Source organism: Carettochelys insculpta, chromosome 4 (genome assembly GCF_033958435.1).
Source record: "Carettochelys insculpta isolate YL-2023 chromosome 4, ASM3395843v1, whole genome shotgun sequence".
Lineage (NCBI taxonomy): Eukaryota > Metazoa > Chordata > Testudines > Carettochelyidae > Carettochelys > Carettochelys insculpta.
In genome coordinates this window covers 131,319,553-131,339,344 of record NC_134140.1, presented here as the reverse complement: position 1 = coordinate 131,339,344, position 19,792 = coordinate 131,319,553, and the positions used below count along the sequence as shown (strand labels likewise).

General features: G+C 55.0%; 1 protein-coding gene across 2 annotated transcripts in view; it reads right to left on the bottom strand.

Annotated features, from left to right (window-relative positions):
• RBPMS (RNA binding protein, mRNA processing factor) overlaps positions 1-19,792 on the bottom strand; it is a 104,046-nt gene that overhangs the window by 10,818 nt on the left and 73,436 nt on the right. The window contains exons 6-7 of one of the 2 annotated variants that reach the window (XM_074993823.1): positions 18,961-19,091; positions 2,812-2,881 (exon numbers count right to left, since the gene is read on the bottom strand). In XM_074993823.1, coding sequence (XP_074849924.1) covers positions 2,819-2,881; positions 18,961-19,091 — 194 coding nt within the window. In that variant the 3' untranslated portion in view covers positions 2,812-2,818. Of the gene's footprint in view, positions 1-2,811; positions 2,882-12,181; positions 19,092-19,792 lie in introns of those variants that run through there. The other variant, XM_074993822.1, reaches the window with a different exon arrangement.

Sequence of the window (19,792 nt, the reverse complement as noted above, 5' to 3'; positions counted from 1 at the left end):
TCAAATATTTGACAGCCGGCTCTTCAGTCTAGCAGAGAAAGGAATAACACGATCCAGTGGCTGGAAGTCGACGCTTGGCAAATTCAGAGACGTGTGTTATTTCAGTGCAGGTAATTAGCCATTGGCACCATCTAGGAAGGGTCGGGGGCGGGGGGTATTCTCCATCACTGAGCATTGTAAAATCAGGGCTGGGAGATGCTCAGCTGGACTTTACATACAGCGTTGCAGCGAGCCTGGGCGGGTAGCACTTGCTGAGCTCCATTAAGCAATGTCTCCCCTGGTCTTACTGCTGATTTAAATGCCCAGCTAGCAGGCGGTGCTAGGGAAAGGGGGCAGCTGTGTGGCCATAGTCAGTGTCCTTGCCCAGGCTCCAGCAGGCAGGGTGAGTGACCTTGATGTGCGTACGGTGGGATGACTGCTGAACCCTTTTACCTGAGCTGCATGTCAAGACTCCCAAGGAGCTTAGACTGATGCACTGTGCAAGTGGATGAAGCCTGAGAACAGCTGGGTAGATGCATCAGGGCTGTGTGTGACTACTGGTCCAGTAATCTGACTTTTTGTTTTAATTTCCACCCTTTATTTATCCACCACGGGCTGCTATACTCACAGCCCGTATCTCCTCTAACTTCCCTCCCACGAGCGACAGCATCCAACGTGAACACGGGTATCACAAAACAAATCCCCCCGTGCCGTAGTCATCTGTGCTCCATAAACCACATGTGTTTTTCATTTATGGACCCTGCCCTGACCGGCTGCCAAGGGATTTTCATTAACTTTTAATGAGGCCTTTTGGTTGTATTTGGAGATGGGTGTTTGCAAAGAGCAAGGGAAGGATCCATGCAGTCCAGGGAGAATGGAGCTGCCCGGCTCTCTTTGCAGGGAGGCTCTACAAGCTGCACTGTGTGTGCAGATTGTGTCAGAGACTCTCAAGCCCAAAGGGGACCAGTGTGATCACCGAGCCTGACCTCCTCTCTGACCAGCCCAGAGACCCTCACAAGGCAATCTCTGCATCCACCCCACAGCTTTGTTTGAGCCAGAGCATATCCTTTAGGAGGAGATACAGGCCAGACAGACGTCACATGACAGAGGGTCCACCTGGCCCTCCGTAGTTTGTTACAACAGTTAAGCACCATCACAGTTACACATCTGCACCTTACTTCATGTCCACCCTGTGGAGCTCCATATGCCAGTCCTTGGAGAGCCCTCAGCTCTCAAGAGCGAACCCCTGTATAGATACTTGCACACTGTGATAGCCACTTCTCAGCCGTCTCCGGAATGAACTAAGGCCTGAGCCGCTTTAGTATTGCTCTGAAGGCAGGTTCTCCCGACGGCAAATCATTCCTGTAACTCTTCTCTCAGCCCTCTCCAGTTTGCCAGCATCCTCGGGACACAGGAACCAGTACGGGTCTCACATATGCCATAAGCAGAGGAGAGCTCTGGGTATGCCTGTGAGGATCTGCAGCGGTGTGGCAGAGGCTGGCTACCCGTCACTTGAGGTCAGGCTTCTGGAAGACGTGTGGGCGAGCCAGGGCCACTCTGAAGGAGGCTGGGCTACAGATTGGGCTGTGCCCCTGCAGAAAGCACGGCCAGCGGCCGGGAGACTGAGTCGCCATTTCTATGGAGCAATACCTGCCTCGCTGCACGGCAGAGCTGGTTTTGAGCGAGGGAGATGACCCACTGGCTGGGGCTGGGCCTGCTCAGCAACCTGGGTACTTCAGATAGGCTGCTCCGGGCTCTGCACTGCCGGAGGTGCCATCGGCCAGTGCTGGGCCACTGTTGGAGAACCTCTTCTCTCTTCCCCCGGCAAAGACAACTGCATGAGGGACCACCCTCCACGCTGGCAGCAGCCTGTGGGCACCCCTCAATGTGGGGAGAGGGGAGAGAGAAAACAAGGACCAGGAAACCGCATGGCCAGGCCAGACAATAGGGAGACAGGGTGAGAATGCCGGGGGTGGTAGAGAGGCTCTAAGGTGGGGCAGGATGGTGCTGAGGTCGGTGCTGGTATGGCGCTGGGGGCTCTGCCAAAGCCAGGCTGGGCATGATGGCACGAAGCACTGCCTCTTGGGTTTGGTTCAGTTGTAAGCAGGAGGCGTGGGGGCTTTTCTTCAGGGGATGTGACAGACCCCCAGAGCCTGAAGGAGGCTACACCAGCAATGCCAACAGCAGAGCCCCGTGCACAGAGAGTCAGGCAACCTTTAGAAACCCCCAGGGTTTCCCTGAGCTCACGGGCGGGCGCTCTCTGTGAGCTGCCATAGGGCACTCACAGCCTTGGCCCTGCACGTCCGACCAGCCCTGTGGCTCCTGCTGGCCTCCCGAGCTAGGGCACGTTCGACCTCTCTCCCTTCTGTGGGGCTTCTGCTCTGGGGCACACGGGGAGCTCCCTGAGAATGTTCTCCCTTTTGCCTTCCAACACACCCTGCTTGTCTGCCCCCCCCGGCAGCCAGCGCTATCCCCTCCAGAGGAGCAGCCTGGCACCAAACAGATGGCCCTGCAGACACGCCAACAGCGGTGGCCAGGGACTTCCGCCACGCTCGGTTGTCACCCACCCCAATGCCGGCTGCAGGCGTTGAGTCACTTTATCCGACAGCCCTGGCAAGGGAGAGGCACGTAGGCGTGCTCAAGTGATCCATCTCAAGGGATGGGATAGGTACAATCTGCCACGGCCAGGACCCTGTCACTCAGCCCCTGCCCAGGCACTTCGCAGCACAGCCAGGAACAGCATGAAAAATGTCCACCCTGGCAGGACGTGCCTCCCCCACCCGCCCGCAGTGACGGTTCCAAGGAGCTGGTGCCCAGGTAGCCGTAACTTACACAGTATTCAGCAGAACTGCCGGGACTTCCAGCCCTGAGAAGCAGCCTCGGAGGGAGGGAGCCAGCGCATCTGAAAAGACAAGCGAGGCAGAAGTGAAATTCACGCTCGAAGGCACCACACGCCTTCACCTCCTGCACAAACCCCACCCTGGGTCTCAGCAAATGGGGGACAAGAGCTGAGCCCGGCTTTGGGCTCACCCTTCGAACACCGGCCCCTCTCCAGTCCTGGGCTGTTCAGAGCCGAACACCCAACGGTCTGGAATGGATCCATTTCCACTCACAGCCTTGTGGCTGCACTCAACTGACTTAACGGCAGGGCCAAAGGCGGCACTTCTGCTGACTGGGCCCCTCGCTGGACCACGCTGGAGGGGACGGATTTGGGGCAGATCTTTGAGTTCATCTGTGTGCTCGCTCCCCTCTTCCTGCTGCCAGTGCGTGCCAGCTGGGCCTCCTCAAGGCAGCTCTGACCCAGCCTAACAGGACGGGGGTAGCTTAGTGTTCCACCAGGCTCCCTCTCCTTGCCGAGGAAAGGGAAACAGCAATGGCTGTGCAACGCTGGCGGTCCTCCTGGTGCCGGTGAACCAGCACCAGGGCTGGATGTGGATCTTGAGCCTAGGAGGGTCCCGTGTTGATGTTGCGGTTCTGAGAAGTGACTGCCAATCGGCTCCATTTATAAGCAAAAAAGGCTCCTCTGAGATCTGGCTCCGGACCCTCAAGCTAAGCTCTCCAGCCAGGCAGGGCCCAAGCGTTCTCAGGCACCAGCACTAGCCCTATACCTTCTGGCTGACACAGGGTAGGTTTGCAGAGTACGAGCTCACTGGAGCTCCATCAACAGCTCCTTTCCTGCTGCCGAAGGAAGCCCAGATTCACTCTGAGCCGCTAGCGCTGCAGGGCAAATCCTAAAAGCAGTGAACTCTTCTTTCAGTGCCTACAGCCAGCAGCTGGGAGCCTGGCTCTGCGGAGGAGACAGGGCTGCTGAGATAGGAGCCATTTTCACACAATAGAGAACTGCACCCTAGCACGCGTACACAACAACAAACTTGAGGGACTGTTATTACACTACCGAGCGGTCACTCAGACAGCGGTCCTTAAACGCTTCGAGACTGCGGAACGCCAAACGCCAATATTTGTAATACAGAACACCTAGGCACATTTTCTTCCACACATTTTTGTCAGACCAAAAATAAAACCCTCCAACAGCAACATATACCGCAAAACCAAAATGAAGTAATTTAATCAGGGATCCTGGCATTGAAGAAGTAACAGTGTATCTGGTTTTAATAACAGGAAATATATACGTGTGCTACGCGTCATTTCCAGTTGTTATGCTGCCGTACAGATAAGAGAGGATTAGAGATGTGGGGAGGCTAGCACAATGTTAGCCAACCTCGCTGTGTTGCCAGACTGCTCTCGGTCATGGGAGAGGTAGCAGTAAAATTGTTTCAGTATTTTCCATTGCTGTTATCATTGTACAATGGTTATTTACTGTAAAACTTTGAATTATTTCTCCAAACGTTGGCGGCAAACCTGCGAGTTGGTCACGGAACACCAGGGTTCCACGGAACATCATTGAAGACAGGCTGCACTCAAACAGCAGCCTATCTCTGCTCCTGAAAGGGTGGCTTCTCGCTCCTTTGCTGATGGACTGCGTAATGCAATCATGCCCGCGTTCTCATAGGTCACAGCTTCTTTCCGGCATCGCCCATCCCACCTGACACTGTCAAAGCTACCGATGCAGATAGAGGGCACAACTCCCTGAAAACTCTGCTAGGGAGTTGGCACTTTGTCCAGGTTGGCCTGGAAAGTTGCTTCTGCTCTCACAATGGCAGCCCAGGGTCCCACCTGAAATACAGGGTCTGCCTTAGGACCTGACTGTGCCAAGAGACGCCCGTGGAGGGGTGAGGAGCGGCTCTCATGTCACTGGGCCTGCTGCTATAGAAGGCGCTAATCAGCGTAAGGGGGTCAGAAGCAGGCCCTGAAATCCCTTCCTTCTGTCTTGCCTCAGGGCGCACCTCTCATGGTCACAGTCCCAGGCCAGGCTGCATTGAACGGAGCCACCCGCCCCCATCGGCACAGACCTGAGCAATCTTCACTTGACCGCTGAGCAGCCTGTCCAGCTACACAGAAACATACCATCTTCTGCTGACGCCTTTTGTGCAGGCAGCACGAGGGCCTGTGAACGTGAGCAAGGCAGAAAGGACAGCCAAGAAGGAGCTCACCTGTACCACCAACAGGAACGGGGCAGCGCTGGGCAGGACTGGGTGAGGGGACTGGGAGGGAAAGCAAAGGAACAGACATTCCATGCCTCTGACCACATTGCGCACAGGTTACCCTTGTTCAAGGCACCGTAAGACTGTGGCCAAATCCTACCAGTGAAAGCAGATGTTTTTAAATACAGCCTCTCCTTCAAATTATGACACCTGAAACCAAGCCCAGCTCCCCCGTCTCTGGGTTTTACTCCACATGAAGACCAGGATAGTTGATCACTTTGACTTGGAAGATTCTTATAGTATCCGTTTGAAGTTGGGTGACACCTGACGATTTCGACTACGTTTGGTTCATTGGACGTCAGCAAATCACTGAGAAATGCAGAGGTTTAAACACACAGGTAGGGGTTCCATGAACCCCTGAACCTGGAGACTGTTGTTCAATGCCTCCATGATGCTACCATAGGCTTACCTCATTAACAGCCAGCGAGGCTGCTGTTTCAAGAGAGCTGGAATTTCAAACCTGAAAGCACAATGGTGTGCAAATAATTTATAAACGGAAGTAGCCAATTAGATGTCTCACTGATCATTTGGATGTGCAGTAATTACACGGACAAATTAACTGCCATGATTTTACATGCTCATTTCTCAACACACCTTTCGGTATTTGCTTGTTCAGGGCTGGCTGCTCCCTGGGCACACTGGGGACCGTACCAGCTTCTGGTTTGTGTCCACAGCATGACAGTGCCTCAGAAGATATGTTGATGCTGAGGGAGGCTGGGGCACTGAAGAAGCTGGTAACCAAGTGTAGCATCTACCACTGCCTCCCCTCTGCAGTGTTTGGTGGAGGGGTGTAGAGGTGGCAGGAGGCTACACTGCCCATCGGATGGATTGATGATTTCTGCCCAAGTGAAAGCCACATGTCGGTGTGTAGCATTGGCTGAGGCCCACGCGCAGTGTGTCAGCAGGGACAGGGCCTGGGGCATAGTGCCTGAGAATAGCAGGGGGCAGGCCCCATGGTCTGAGCGTAGTGGGGGGGGAGGTGTGTAGCACAGTGTCTGAGTGTAGCAGGGGGCAGGGCCCATGGTCTGAGCATGGCAGGAGGCGGGACCCGTGGCGCAGTGCCTGAGTGTAGCAGGAGGGGGACCCGTGGCGCAGTGCCTGAGCGTAGCAGGAGGGGGACCCGTGGCGCAGTGCCTGAGCGTAGCAGGAGGCGGGACCCGTGGCGCAGTGCCTGAGCGTAGCAGGAGGGGGGCCCGTGGCGCAGCGCCTGAGTGTAGCAGGAGGGGGACCCGTGGCGCAGTGCCTGAGTGTAGCAGGAGGGGGGCCCGTGGCGCAGCGCCTGAGCGTAGCAGGAGGGGGACCCGTGGCGCAGTGCCTGAGCGTAGCAGGAGGCGGGACCCGTGGCGCAGTGCCTGAGCGTAGCAGGAGGGGGGCCCGTGGCGCAGCGCCTGAGCGTAGCAGGAGGGGGACCCGTGGCGCAGTGCCTGAGCGTAGCAGGAGGGGGGCCCGTGGCGCAGTGCCTGAGCATAGCAGGAGGGGGGCCCGTGGCGCAGTGCCTGAGCGTAGCAGGAGGGGGGCCCGTGGCGCAGTGCCTGAGCGTAGCAGGAGGCGGGGCCCGTGGCGCAGTGCCTGAGCGTAGCAGGAGGGGGGCCCGTGGCGCAGTGCCTGAGCGTAGCAGGAGGCGGGCCCGTGGCGCAGTGCCTGAGTGTAGCAGGAGGGGGGCCCGTGGCGCAGCGCCTGAGCGTAGCAGGAGGGGGGCCCGTGGCGCAGTGCCTGAGCGTAGCAGGAGGCGGGGCCCGTGGCGCAGTGCCTGAGTGTAGCAGGAGGGGGGCCCGTGGCGCAGCGCCTGAGCATAGCAGGAGGGGGGCCCGTGGCGCAGTGCCTGAGCGTAGCAGGAGGGGGGCCCGTGGCGCAGTGCCTGAGCGTAGCAGGAGGGGGGCCCGTGGCGCAGTGCCTGAGCGTAGCAGGAGGGGGGCCCGTGGCGCAGTGCCTGAGCGTAGCAGGAGGCGGGGCCCGTGGCGCAGTGCCTGAGCGTAGCAGGAGGCGGGGCCCGTGGCGCAGTGCCTGAGCGTAGCAGGAGGGGGGCCCGTGGCGCAGTGCCTGAGCGTAGCAGGAGGGGGGCCCGTGGCGCAGTGCCTGAGCGTAGCAGGAGGGGGGCCCGTGGCGCAGTGCCTGAGCATAGTAGGAGGCAGGGCCCATGGCGCAGTGCCTGAGCGTAGCAGGAGGGGGGCCCGTGGTGCAGTGCCTGAGCGTAGCAGGAGGCAGGGCCCGTGGTGCAGTGCCTGAGTGTAGCAGGAGGGGGGCCCATGGTGCAGTGCCTGAGCGTAGCAGGAGGGGGGCCTGTGGCACAGGGTGTCAGCTGCTACGCTTACCCAAAGCCAGGCTGTGGGCAAAGCCATCCGCTATCCTCCATCACCCACCACGTCCCTGTCCTGGCCCAAGCAGGACCATGCTACAGAGCTGGTTCTGCTTCACTGCGGGTAGCGCGTGCAGTGAATTACCCCTGCAGGCAGGTACCCTCCCTGTTACTGTACTGCACGGCGCTGTCTGCTCACACTGCGCCTCGGGGTCTGCGGTGCTGTCAGATAGGCTGGCCGGTGCTCAAAGCCCATGGCGCTCTACCACTGTCTCCATCCCCAGCCTTACCTTCTGGGCGCGTGACCAGCTCTGAGGCGCCCAGCTGTCAGCAGATTGGGCGCGGGGCAGTCCCTCACGCCCTGCCCAGCCACACGGGCGCTGCCCTGAGGGCGGGATGGAGCTGGGAGTCCGTCACCCTGGGGTTAATTCACAGAGTTGGCTCAGGAATGAGCTGGGTACGATAGGAACAGTTGGGAGGGAGGAAGAGTGCTTCATTGTCCTATGCCTATTAAAGAGCACTGCTGCTGGCTAGGGCCACGGCCACAGACAGACAGGCCCCTTTGCCAGGCATTTATTACTCTGAATGCAACGAATGTTCCTGTGCTCCCCCCCCTGCAGCTAGTTTCCCGAGTGCCCAGGTCTAGCAGCTGGGTGCCTGGGGTTACCACCGCTGCAGTGGCCTGACCAGGTGGGTGCAGGCAGCCAAGCTCCCAGAAGCCGACAGCAGGGCAGGAGACCCAGGCGCTCGAGGGTAATGGTATTGCTCCGCTCATCTGCCAGGCCACACGCAGCCCGTGACTGCCACCGGGCAGCTGCACCAAACGCCCGGCTCCTCACCGCCCAGGAGGGGTGAGGCAATGGCTGCTTTGACTCAGCCGAGGGACAGGACGTGGGCTTCCTGGTAGAAACGTTGGGGATTAACATCCCGCAGGCTAAAACGAGGTGCAGTTGTTTAACTCCCGGTAAGTGTCCCAGGCTTGAACGCCCCTCCCCCACCCCGCCCAATGCCGAAATAGCCCCAATAGGGATTAGAAATGGGGGGAGGAGTGTGAAAAGAAACACCTACCCCTTGCTTGTGGGTTGCTGCCTTGGAGTCCATGAATTCGGTAGTCACAGCAGAGCTGGTGTTACCGTCCAGGGGCAGGTGCTAAGGGAGGGTGCGGGGAGGGAGCAGATCCCAATACCGCATGTGACGGAAGTGTGCGTGGGGGCCGTAGGTGCGTTCTGTGGGTTGGCTAAAGTGGGTGGGAGGGGCCCCCCGCTGACTGCGAGACAATGGTGCTCTCCAGAGTGGAGGAACAGAAAGGATGACAAGGGGAAGAAGAACTACAAGAAGTCTTGTGGCACCTTACAGACTGACGTATTTTGGAGCATGAGCTTTCGTGATGCATCTGATGAAGCGGGTCTTTGCCCACAAAAGCTGATGCTCCAAATATCTGTTAGCCTGTAAGATGCCACAAGACTTCTCGCTGTTCTCGAAGATACAGACGAACACGGCTCCCTCTCGGATACTTGTCACCGTGCAAGGGGAGGGAGCAGACAGCTGATTCTCAGGGGCACCCCCACGCCCGGGGCACTCTCTGCTCCTGGCGCCGTGCTGCGGCACAGCTCCCCGCCGGACCTCCGCGCGCTGCTTTCCCGGCACGCACCACGCTCACCCTGGCATTTGTCTGCTGCGATGCTACGTAGGACTGCAGGGAGCTGGAAGGGGGCCGCCCCCTCTGCTTCCACGGGGCTAGCCCAGGGCTGGCAGCCAGGCACTAAAGCACATGCCCACAGCTGGGCGGATGAGCCGCTATGGGCGCAGACCATGATGCTACTCGCTCAGGTCTGATCACCACTGAAAGCCAGGGACCTCCTGCACCGCAAACAGGGGCCACTGGTGTGTGAGCTGAAGGAGAACTTGTGCAGCTGTGACAGCGCTGGGGTCTCTGAAGGCGTCCTGGACACAGCAGCGACAGAGAACAGTTTCGCCCCGGGCACACGTATGATGCTATAACGGGGTGGGTCCCTGTGCTGTTCCTATCCCAGCTGGCGCCCAGCTGCTCTCGCAGTGGTACCAGTCATGCTTTGGTGCTGTGAAACACTCCAGTGTTCTCGCACTGGACAGGCCTCTGGGGCCTCTTCCCGAGGCAAGCGAGATGTTTTGAGAGAGACGGCTCAGCAGCACTTCTAGCCCTTGCAGCTTTGATCCCCCCGCAGCCCGGGTCCCGCTGGAGGCTTCTGGCTTCACTCAGGAAGCCCTGGTGGGTCTGGCCAGTTGTGGCGGTCTACTGGGCTGTGCTGTGGCCTGCAGGGAGGCCTCACTGCACACATGCTGTGGCCCTGCCCCCAGCACACCTCCTCGGCCCTCAGCATGCCCCCTACACCAGGGCTTGCATGGGATTCCCTGCCGGCCCCTCGCCCTGGAGGAGGGCTGCCAAGGACCCCGTGTGCCATGCTGCCCTTTCCAGCCAGCATTAGCATGGGCGCAAAGCACTCACCCCACGCGTGTGGTCAGGAGATGTGGTGTTGGAAACGACCCTGTCCAAGGCACTAGTCTCACAGCAGTCTCTTGCTTGGTACAATGCAAATGAGGCAATTACTGCGTTCGGCCCTCAGATGTGTTCCATTCGGCTCCACCTTGGCTTGTCCCCGACCTCGCCGGGACTCTTACCACTTCCCTTCCGTTCCTGTCTGCCTGAACTTTGCCACAGGCCAAGCCACGCTTGCTGTCTGAGCTACCTTCTCCCAGGGGCGGTCAGTGACTACACAAGGGGCACATGGGCAAATTTAGTGAAAACTCCCATGCTTCCTCTGTTCTCCCTTGCTGTGCAAGGTGGGGCCCCTCACAACAGTAAAACAGCTGGCTACTACGGTACTAACCTATACTTTTGGATCTCCTTAGCTGTTAGCCACTAGGAAATTGTGTGGCTACCTGTGTTTTTACAGATCTCTTGCTGCTTATCCTTGAAAGCCATTAAGCCTGCAGCTGTGTTTCATTACGCTGACTAGAAACTTATCTCTGGTATCTCTTCATGCAACAGCCAAAGGTCTCACTTTCCCTTATATAACAACGATCGCGTATATTACAATAAGTGCCATTCATTTCCAAGAATACCAGGCATTTGGACACACTGAACTGCACCTGCACCGGGCTGGAACATGGAAGATTTCTGACACCCCTGGCAACTTTGTACAATAACTAAAGATCGGAAGAGGCAAAGGATTTCACACCTGATCCTTCTCCAGTGCCACAACCTGCCACATGCAGGCATGCGCAGTCAGGCTCCTATTCCAACAGTGACCTGGCGTCGCCTTCCTTATCTGCTGAGAGCTCACTCAAGTCTATCCCAGAACAGTTGTGCAGTAAAAATGCTGATTTTAACTTTGTACATTCATCTGCATAGAGCTAATCCTGATTCTGTGCACTCCATTTCCCAGAACTCTGCAATAATAAGAACCGTGAGCAAAATTACCAGATTTAGAGTTGATAAAGTAGCAGCAGAGCTCTCTCAGACACACTGTTTATTACTCCAGTTAGACGTGACTCCAATGCACATTAAATAATTTTGTCTTGTATTTGCAAACTTGTTAGAGGTGGCAGGGTCACACTGCTATCTACATTTCCTTGTAATTCACCAACACCATAAGCTTCCTGCTCTTTTCTGCGTCTCAGACACATTGCAGGTGCTGCCCATCAAATCCTACTTGACAAGACCAGTGCAAATGTGCAATAATATTTATCAGCTTTCTTCCTGTATATACCAGGATCTGAAATCATGGACTTGCGTCCAAATCAGAAGTTTGTTTTGAGAGCAAAGCAGTTTGCTCAGCCTAATTTCAAGTAATGTTGGATTCAATGCTCCTCCACGAAAGGCTAGTTTCCACCTCTCTGAAATGGCCCTAGACTTCAACTGTTAGCATTACTTCCATAAGTTGTGAAACCCTGGTTAGCATTGTCTCCTCATCAGACCAAGGGACTGCTATGTTGTGAGGCATTGGTCAAGTCACTCACTCACTGTGATATGTCTTCCCACGCTATAAAAAGGGTGAACACAAATCTACTGATGGGGCTACTTAATTAGTGCTAAGAAGGTGCTTTCAGATCCCCCAATAACTTACCACAAAGCTCTCAAGTGCTCTCCCAATTAGCTTTAATAGCTTAAGTAAATATTAGCTGAATATTTATGAGATAGCTTTAACCATTTGCTTTTTTTCTGAAAGGGTAACAAGCCTTGTGGATGGGCTAAGTGGCAGATGGGGTATATTTACATTGTAGTAAGGATTTTGATACAGTCTTGCATGACATTTTCATTAACTATGGAAATACAAACTAGATGGAGTTTCTATAAGGTGGGTGCATAACCACTCTCTGGGAACAAAACGAAACAGCAGAAATGCAGCACTTTGAAGACTAACAACATGAGTGTCATGGGACAGACCCACTCCTTCAGATTAACCTTATTTCAAATACAATGAGACTGATCTGATGAGGTGGGTCTGTCCCACGAAAGCTCATCACCAAATAAATCATTCTGTTAGTCTTTAAGGTGCTACATTTCTGCGGTTTTGTGCTGTTGGAGTACAGACTAACACAGTTTCCTCTCTGGGAACAAGTGTCAGAGAGGGAGCCGTGTTACTCTGTAGCTTCGAGAACAACAAAAAGTCTTGTGGCACCTTATAGACTAACAGATATTTTGGAGCATAAGCTGTCGTGCGCAAAGACCTGCTTCATCAGATGCAATCTGATGAAGCGGGTCTTTGCCCACGAAAGCTTATGCTCCAAAATATCTGTTAGTCTATCAGGTGCCACAAGACTTTTTGTTGTTCTCTGGGAACAGTTCTCCAAGCACTTATCAAGGGTTCACAGTCATGCTGGAAGGAAATAATGAGCAGGGTCCCGAAGCGATTACTTCTGGGACCAATTCTGTTCAGCATCATCATCAATGATTTACGTAACAGCACAGAGAGTACGCATACGAAGCTTGTGGACTATACCAAACTGCAAGCGCTTTAGAGGATTTGATTATAATGCAAAATTATTGGGTAAACTTGAAAAATGGTCTGAGGTAAATAGGGTGAAGTTCAATAAGAGCAAATTCAAAGTATTCCATTTCCGAAGGAACAATCAGTCGCACACATATGAAATGGGAAAGATAAAAAAAGGAAACATCATCCTGTCATGTATTAGCAGGAGTGCTATAAGCAAGACCTGAGAAGTAATTCTTCCATTCTACTCCATGCTGGTTAAGCCTCAGCTAAAACACTGTGTCTCATTCTGGGCACCACAGGAAAGATGTGGACAAACTGCAAAACGTTCAGCAATGAGCAACAAAAACGATTAAAGGTCTAGAAAACAGGAATTATGAGGGAAGCTTGAAAGAAATGGTTTTGTTCAGTCTAGAAAAGAGAAGACTGAAAGGGGACATAACAGCTTTCAAGTACCTAAAATGGTAGGAGGAGGTGGGAGAAAAATTATTCTCCTTAATCTCTGATGATAGGACAAGAAGCAATGGCTTAAATTGCAGCACAGGAGGTTTAAGCTGGCCATTAGTTAAAACTTCCCGGCAGGGCAGTTAAGCAGTGGAATAAATTATCTAGGAAGGGTGTGGAATCTCCGTCAATAGGGATTTTTAAGAGCAGGTTAGACAAACGTTGTCATGATGGTCTAGACAATGCCGAGTCCTGCTGTGAGTGCCTAGACGCTTTCTCGAGCTCTCTTCTAGACCTACGATTCTGTGACGCTGTGACTAGTTGTATTAATTTCCTCATGTCAGATGCAAGAGCCTACTGATCAAACCTGCGCAGGACACAAAGCTGGTGGGGAATACCGCCAAAATTCAAAGCAATTGCGACAAGTTGGAGAACCGGGCTATTGGAGAAACACGACGCCAAGCGTCAGACGCTGCCGGCCACATGACACTCCTACCCAAAGCAGTAACCATTGGGTACAATTCTCTCGTGCGCACTTCCGGCGAGCAGTGCCTGGCTGTGTTCCATATAAATTAGGGAGGCTGTGCCCAGAGCAGGCAGCAGGGAGAGACGTGTCGGAGGTAACGGTGGCAGAAATGGGCTCAGAGCACCAGCGCTGTGCAGCTGCGAGTTAGCCCCAGTGTTTCAGGGAAGAGCTGAAGGGGGCCCCATTTAAAGCAAAGGGGACTAGGTGGCCCAATTCCAGGACCTGTGTCTACATTGCTGCTGGTTTGTTGTGGTTCTGGGGAACCCCAACAACCTTATCACCAACAGGAGCCACTGGCCAGCTAGATAGTACAGGGGTCCGACAAGCACATACAGCCATGGGACACTCCCTGCCTACAAATCACTAGGTGCCAACCTGGCCCTTCCCCTGCACGTTCCGTGGCCCATCCCACCCCCACCTGCTGGTGTATGAGTCTCGCTGGTCTGACCCCACGTCATGTTGCAGGTGCCACGTGTGCAGGCAGCGCCCCCTGCTGGAGGCTTGGGGGAGGCACGGGCAGGCCGAGCGTGGGGCAGAGGCTGGCGAGGGGAACGGGGGCTAAGGAATAAACCCCAAACGAGAGGAATGGGCAAGCCCGGAAGAGCCTGGAGGGGAAGGAGGGAGGCAGGGTCCTGAGGCAGCAGCTCGGCAGGAGCTCAGAGCAGCGGGAGCTGCAGCTGGGGGTAGGCGCTATAGTGAAGGGTGGGGTGCTGCCAGTGCTGCTCCAGTACCATGCTGCACAGTGGGGGTGAGGCGGGGAGGCAAGGGGGGTGTTTCTGGGGCGAGGCCAGTGACAAGATGAGAGCGTTCCCTTCTCTCTATCCCCGCCCTGGCACGGAACGCCTCCCGGGGCCCATCTCGCCCAGCAACGCGGCCCGCTGTGAGTACCCTGCCCGCCCGCTCTGCCGGGCGGCTGCTTTCAGGCTCGCCCTCAAGTGGATTGTGGGGGTTCAGGATGTGCCCGCCCCGCTGAGCCGGTCGGGAGCCAAGGCCACAGTGAGAGCTCGTCATCCATATTTAATGAGTCCTCTGGCTTGTTAATTTTTAACGACAGCAAGCCTGCAATCCAGGGCCTGCAGGGGTCCCAGCTGCAGGGGTCAGTGAGCAGTAATGGGCCTGTGATAGAGCGTTTGTTGCCGCCTTCCACTTTGGTGGGCTGCGTCAGCTCCACCGCCAGCTGTGACTAAACCATGGCCCTCCAAGCGGAGTTCCTTTTCCTCCCTGTCACAGTCACTTTGCTTCAAGCCAGTGATCACAATCTCCCTTCGGTCCCTGCATTTCCCTGACAATCAGAGTTGCTGCAGCGAATGCCCTCGCATTACCAGCTGGAAGGGCTGATGGCAGGCCTGGCCCTGGCAAGCCAGCTTCATGGGCATCTCTTGACAAGGGGGAGCGACTCCCGGGCCAAGGGTTTCTGCTCCTCCAGGGCCACGGCCTCCTAAGTCGCTGAGTCAGCAAGTGGTTGGACCTCCCCCAAAGGGCAGCTCGGGCTTACCCTCAGCCCTGGCCTACGCCCTGGAAAGCAAACAGCCTGTGAGGGATCATTAAAAAAGGGACAGGGAACTAGACAGTGATGATCTTATTGCCTCTATATAAATCCACGGTACACCCACATCTTGAATACAGTGTCCAGATGTGGACAGCTCATCTCAGAAAAAAAAGAAAAATCAGCGTTGGAAAAGGTTCAGAAAAGGGAAACAACGTGGGGAGGGGGTTGGAACGGGTGCCGCAGGACGTGAGATTAAAAGACTGGGACTTTTCTGTTTGGAAGAGAGTAGACTGATGAGGGGAGGATATGATAGGGGAGGGTCTATAAAATCATAACCAGTACGGAAAAAGTGAATCAGGGAAAGTTATTTGTTTGTTCCCACAGCATAAGAACTAGGGGGGTCACCAAATGAAATGAATGGGTAGCAGGTTTAAAACTAACGAAAGGAAGGTTTTTCTACACACAGCACAGGGTCGGCCTGTGGAACTCCTCGCCAGAAGATGTTCTGAGGACCAGGACTTGAACAGGTTTCAGAAAAGACTAAGATAAATTCATGGAGGTTAAATCCACCAATACTTCTTAGCTAGGGATGGTGCCCCTGGCCTCTGTTGGTCAGAGGCTGGAAATGGATGACAGGAAAGGGATCACCTGATGATTACCTGTTCTGTTCCCTCCCTCTGGGGCATCAGGCATTGGCTGCTATCAGGAGACAACATGCTGGGCTAGAGGGACCTTTGGTCTGACCCAGCCTGGCTGTTCTTACATTCCAGCCAGTCTTGGTCTGTCTCTCAAGAATCTAAGGCCCAGCTCTTCCACCAGCAGCCTGTACCCACAACAGTAAACAGTGAGAGCTGCTGGTGATGAATCTTCTAAGAAACTAGCCCACAACCAATCAGTGCTTGTATCTGGAGACTCCCTCCCCAGCTGCCAGGGCTGAGCACTGGCTTCTGCTCTTCCTAGGTGGTGAGAGCATGGACAGGCCTTGGGTATTACCCCAGCTGGGGGCATCCTGTCAAGCCTGCTGCCTCGCATGATAACCTGGCTGTTGGCCCCCGGTGGTGTATGTTGGCAATGGGGCTCCAGTCAGTTCAGCTCTTTAATGCACTGAGAAGGACAGGTTCTGAGTGGGGCAACAAGAGACATTACCCCTTAACGCTTCCATTTCTCGAGCATCAGCATTTCCTCTGCTTGGGTCTATTGTATTTGTTTATCCATACCAGGTGCCTATCGATAAAGCATCTGTGCACCAGGCAGAATATGAAATAAACACACATGCTGCCTCCAGTGGGAGAGAAAGAACAACATCCCCTGCTCTGAAACCAGCCAAGTGCTCCGGCAGTCCTGGTGGCAGCACTCACAGGGCAGCCAGGCCCAAGAAAACATCCTGCACTAGGACTTGAAGGCCAGGCACCGGCTCTCAGAGCCCTCTGGGAAGCGTGGGGTTTACAGGCACAGGGCCTCCGCCCCTAGAGGTGTGTCGGCACTCGGGAGCTGTCTTGATAGTAGTTAACACTAGTCAGCCTGCTTGTAGCTAGCACAGCACTGCGTGCCTATCCATGCAAAGCATTCACCCAGGTGGGACTGCGTCCCACGCCCGCTAGTGTTCAGAGCATCCATGTGCAAAGCTTGGCTCGTTTGAGCAGGTTCCTTAGGCTCCCTGTTAAAACGTGTTCCTGGACAGGTTCCCTTCTCCCCACAACTGGCCCCTTCTGGCAAAGGCACTCACAGGCAGGGCATGTTCAGCTGGAAGAGGGAACTGCTTTGTTAGATGCTGCTTGGGTGAGGTGAAGAACCGAGGCCACCAGGAAGGAAAAGGTTTATGGTCAAGCTTCTCAGGCAGTTCAGATTAGGAGCAGGACAGTGGGAGAACTTAACAATATAACAGAGTGGCCCTTAGAAGTACAGGGGAGAAGGTAACTCAGGGTGTTTGGCACATACTGGAATGTGCCGTCAGGCGCTGCACTCTGGGATCCAGAGCCTGTGGTGTGGAGGCTGTCCGAACAGATGAGCAGAGTGGCAGAGCCGTAGAGCACAGGAGCCAAAGGATGTAAGGCCACGTGGGTTCAAAGCTAGTTTCTGGTACAGCTCTTCTCCCGCAGGGAGAAAATGAACCACATCAGCCACTCAGTGTGCTTGTGGAAATGGTGATGAGGGTGGGAAAAGAACCTTTGGGGGCCAGAATATAAATGCATGATCCTACTGGACCTAAGAGCTATCAATCTAGCAGTGGGTTCTGTTTCATCCCAGACTGACGTGTACAGCCCATCCAGCATGGTCACAGTGATAGAAAAAAACCACAGCAGCGGCGTGAAAGGGCACTCTCCCACCTTTACCCTTCAACTAGGCTAGCCATCCTGCAGCGACCTGTGCTAGTCGGTAACCTGTGGGCTCAGCTCCTGTGGAAACGCGTTCAGCTTCACTCCTGAAAGGAGGACTATTACCCATTGACTGGAGAACAGATCAGGGCTAGATTTAGAGGCATTGCAGAAAGTTGTCCAAGAATTACGCTTCCTTCACACAAGGCTGGCAACCTGTCCAGCAGCCCTACCACAGTCCCGAGTGACTGCTCAAAAGCTGAAGGGCTCTAACTTGGCCTCTCCCATCAGACATAGCTTGCCAGTGGCCTTTCTGAAGCTGGCCTAGTCTGTGCCTAACGCCAGCTGCACCTGCTGAATGGAGACTGAGGAACGATGGCTCGGTTGCCGGAAAGAAATCTGCTGTGAAATCTCAAAACTGGACTCAACACGGGCCCAAACAGAGAGGTGGCAACGAGAACCTTGGCCTAGCTCAGTGGATCAACTTGCAGGCTGGCTGGGCAGTAAGACACCCCAGTGCCCATGGCTCGCTGGCATGGAATGCCCAGATCCCTGGCTTGTGTAGGCAATTCCTGGGGCTGACACCTCTCTCTGATGGTCATCTTGTGAGATGCTGGTCATAGGGCCATGCTGGTCATGGCTGAACACCTCTTCTTTGTGCCAGGTGTTGTCTCCTGTGCTCTGCTCTGGGTGTTGTGTTGGGACAGGGATGGAGAAGAAGGGAGTCACAGACAGCCAGAAGACTGGCCTCACTCCTGTTGCTTATCTCGGTTTGGATGCTCTTGGGCTGCTGTCTGTTCCGCTCCCTTAGGAACACACACGGTTCCATGACATGTTGGAACGGGGTTTGTCTACCCCTGTAGGAAATGCAGGGCACTTTGACCATCTCTTGGCCTCTGGCTTGCCTACAGTACAATGCCATAGAAACCACTGGAGTCTTCTCTGCCCATCTACTCAGCTACTGGGATACTCCACGCATGACCACATACATCTATGCGTAAGAGCAGAAGGGTATTCAAGGGTTTAGATTGTTAATGCATGAAAGGTCCTGCCAGACCAGCCAAGTGGACTGAGCCAGGTGCAGTTCATAATATCACAGAACACTAGAACTGGAAGTGACCTCAGGTGGTCGTTAAGTCCAGTCCCCTGCCCTCATGGCAGGGCCGAGCACCAGATGCTATCGAGGAGTGATAAACGGAGTCTCTGATTGAAGGAGCCATGTGGTGACAGAGAGGTTTAAATGGCAACCACCACCAAGCAAATCACGTTTCTGCTGCCCGGAGGGGCCGAGTCTGCAGCTCAAGCTTACCGCACCCCAACCTAGTAGCTTGAGCCACCAGTCTCTGCTCTGCCAACGCAGAAGGCTGCTGCCCGCTACCCCAGGGGTCGAATCAACGCTGGCCTTCCAGATGGGCAACTCCAAACACACACAGATGCGCAAACACGTCACACTAATCGTCTTCCAGATAATTATCCTTGAGGGCCAGTTTGGGCTGCACAGTACATATACACAGGGCGGGTACGTACGTACCAGGCTCTACAATACCCGATAGCTTCTGGAACTGTCTCCTGTGTCCTTTGTGTGCATGAAAGTGAAAGGATTAAGGCAGAGAGGTGTCTGGGATATATCAGGCAGCGTGTGCTGTCATCTGGGTACGTCTGTCCCCACCCACCCCCTGAGGATGTGTCAGCTTGATTGAGGTGAGATCATTAATCTTCTGGAGAAGTGTCTGTTAGCCGGACAGGGGTTAGTGGTACAGGGTGCGCTGGGGGAGACCAGCTTCGAAAGGCCGGGTGGGAGAGTGAGCGTAGTTGTGGCCGGTTGGTATAAATTACCTGGGCATGCAGTGAAGCGGGATAGGTGAAAGCAGGAGGAGGTAGAGCAGGTGCTAACTCCGCTGGGTACAGAGGGTACGGTGCCCACACTTCAGGGCTACTGGGGTAAAGTGCAGGCACTGTGAGCTCATCTGCAAGAAAAGAATAAGGAAAGTTCATGGTTACAAAACAGCAAATGTTCAAAACAACAGAGCTCGCTTCACACCCGTCGATTCTAGCGGCTTGAGCTGCTGGCCTCTGCTCTGCCAGTGCAGAAGGCTGCTGCTTGCTACCCTGGGGCGGGCATCAACACTGACCTTCCAGATGGCCAATGCCGAACACACGCAAATGCACAAACACACACCACGCTAATCGCCACCTGCATCTGTCCCCGAAGTGCACAGAGAAGAGCCAAAGGACTAGGGGACAAACTACTGCCCTGGAGGAGGGTCTGAGAGCCGCTGTGGTCACAGCAGGGCCGTGTGCTAACAGGGCAGGGCAGCGGTGGGAGAACAGGCAACTAGGATGACAGCTAGGTGAAGAGACTCCCCCTTGGATGGGCGTCTCTGAATGGGCCACTGTGTGGGGGGACCAAGGCTCCTGCAAGGGGACCACTTCCCTACCAGAACATTATCTTCCAAAACTGACATTCGCTGTCACGGTGTTGCAAATGGGGAGCTCAGAGCACTAACCACGGGGGAGCATTTCCCCTGGCAGGGAGACAGGCTGAGCCACAGCCCTGGCCCAGGACACGGCAGTGTTTGGCGGTGCAAGGCACCAAGCCGCAAGAGGCACACAACCCTCGTAACCGGGGCGGGGAGGTGTGCGGCAAAGGCAGCAGAGCGATGGGCAT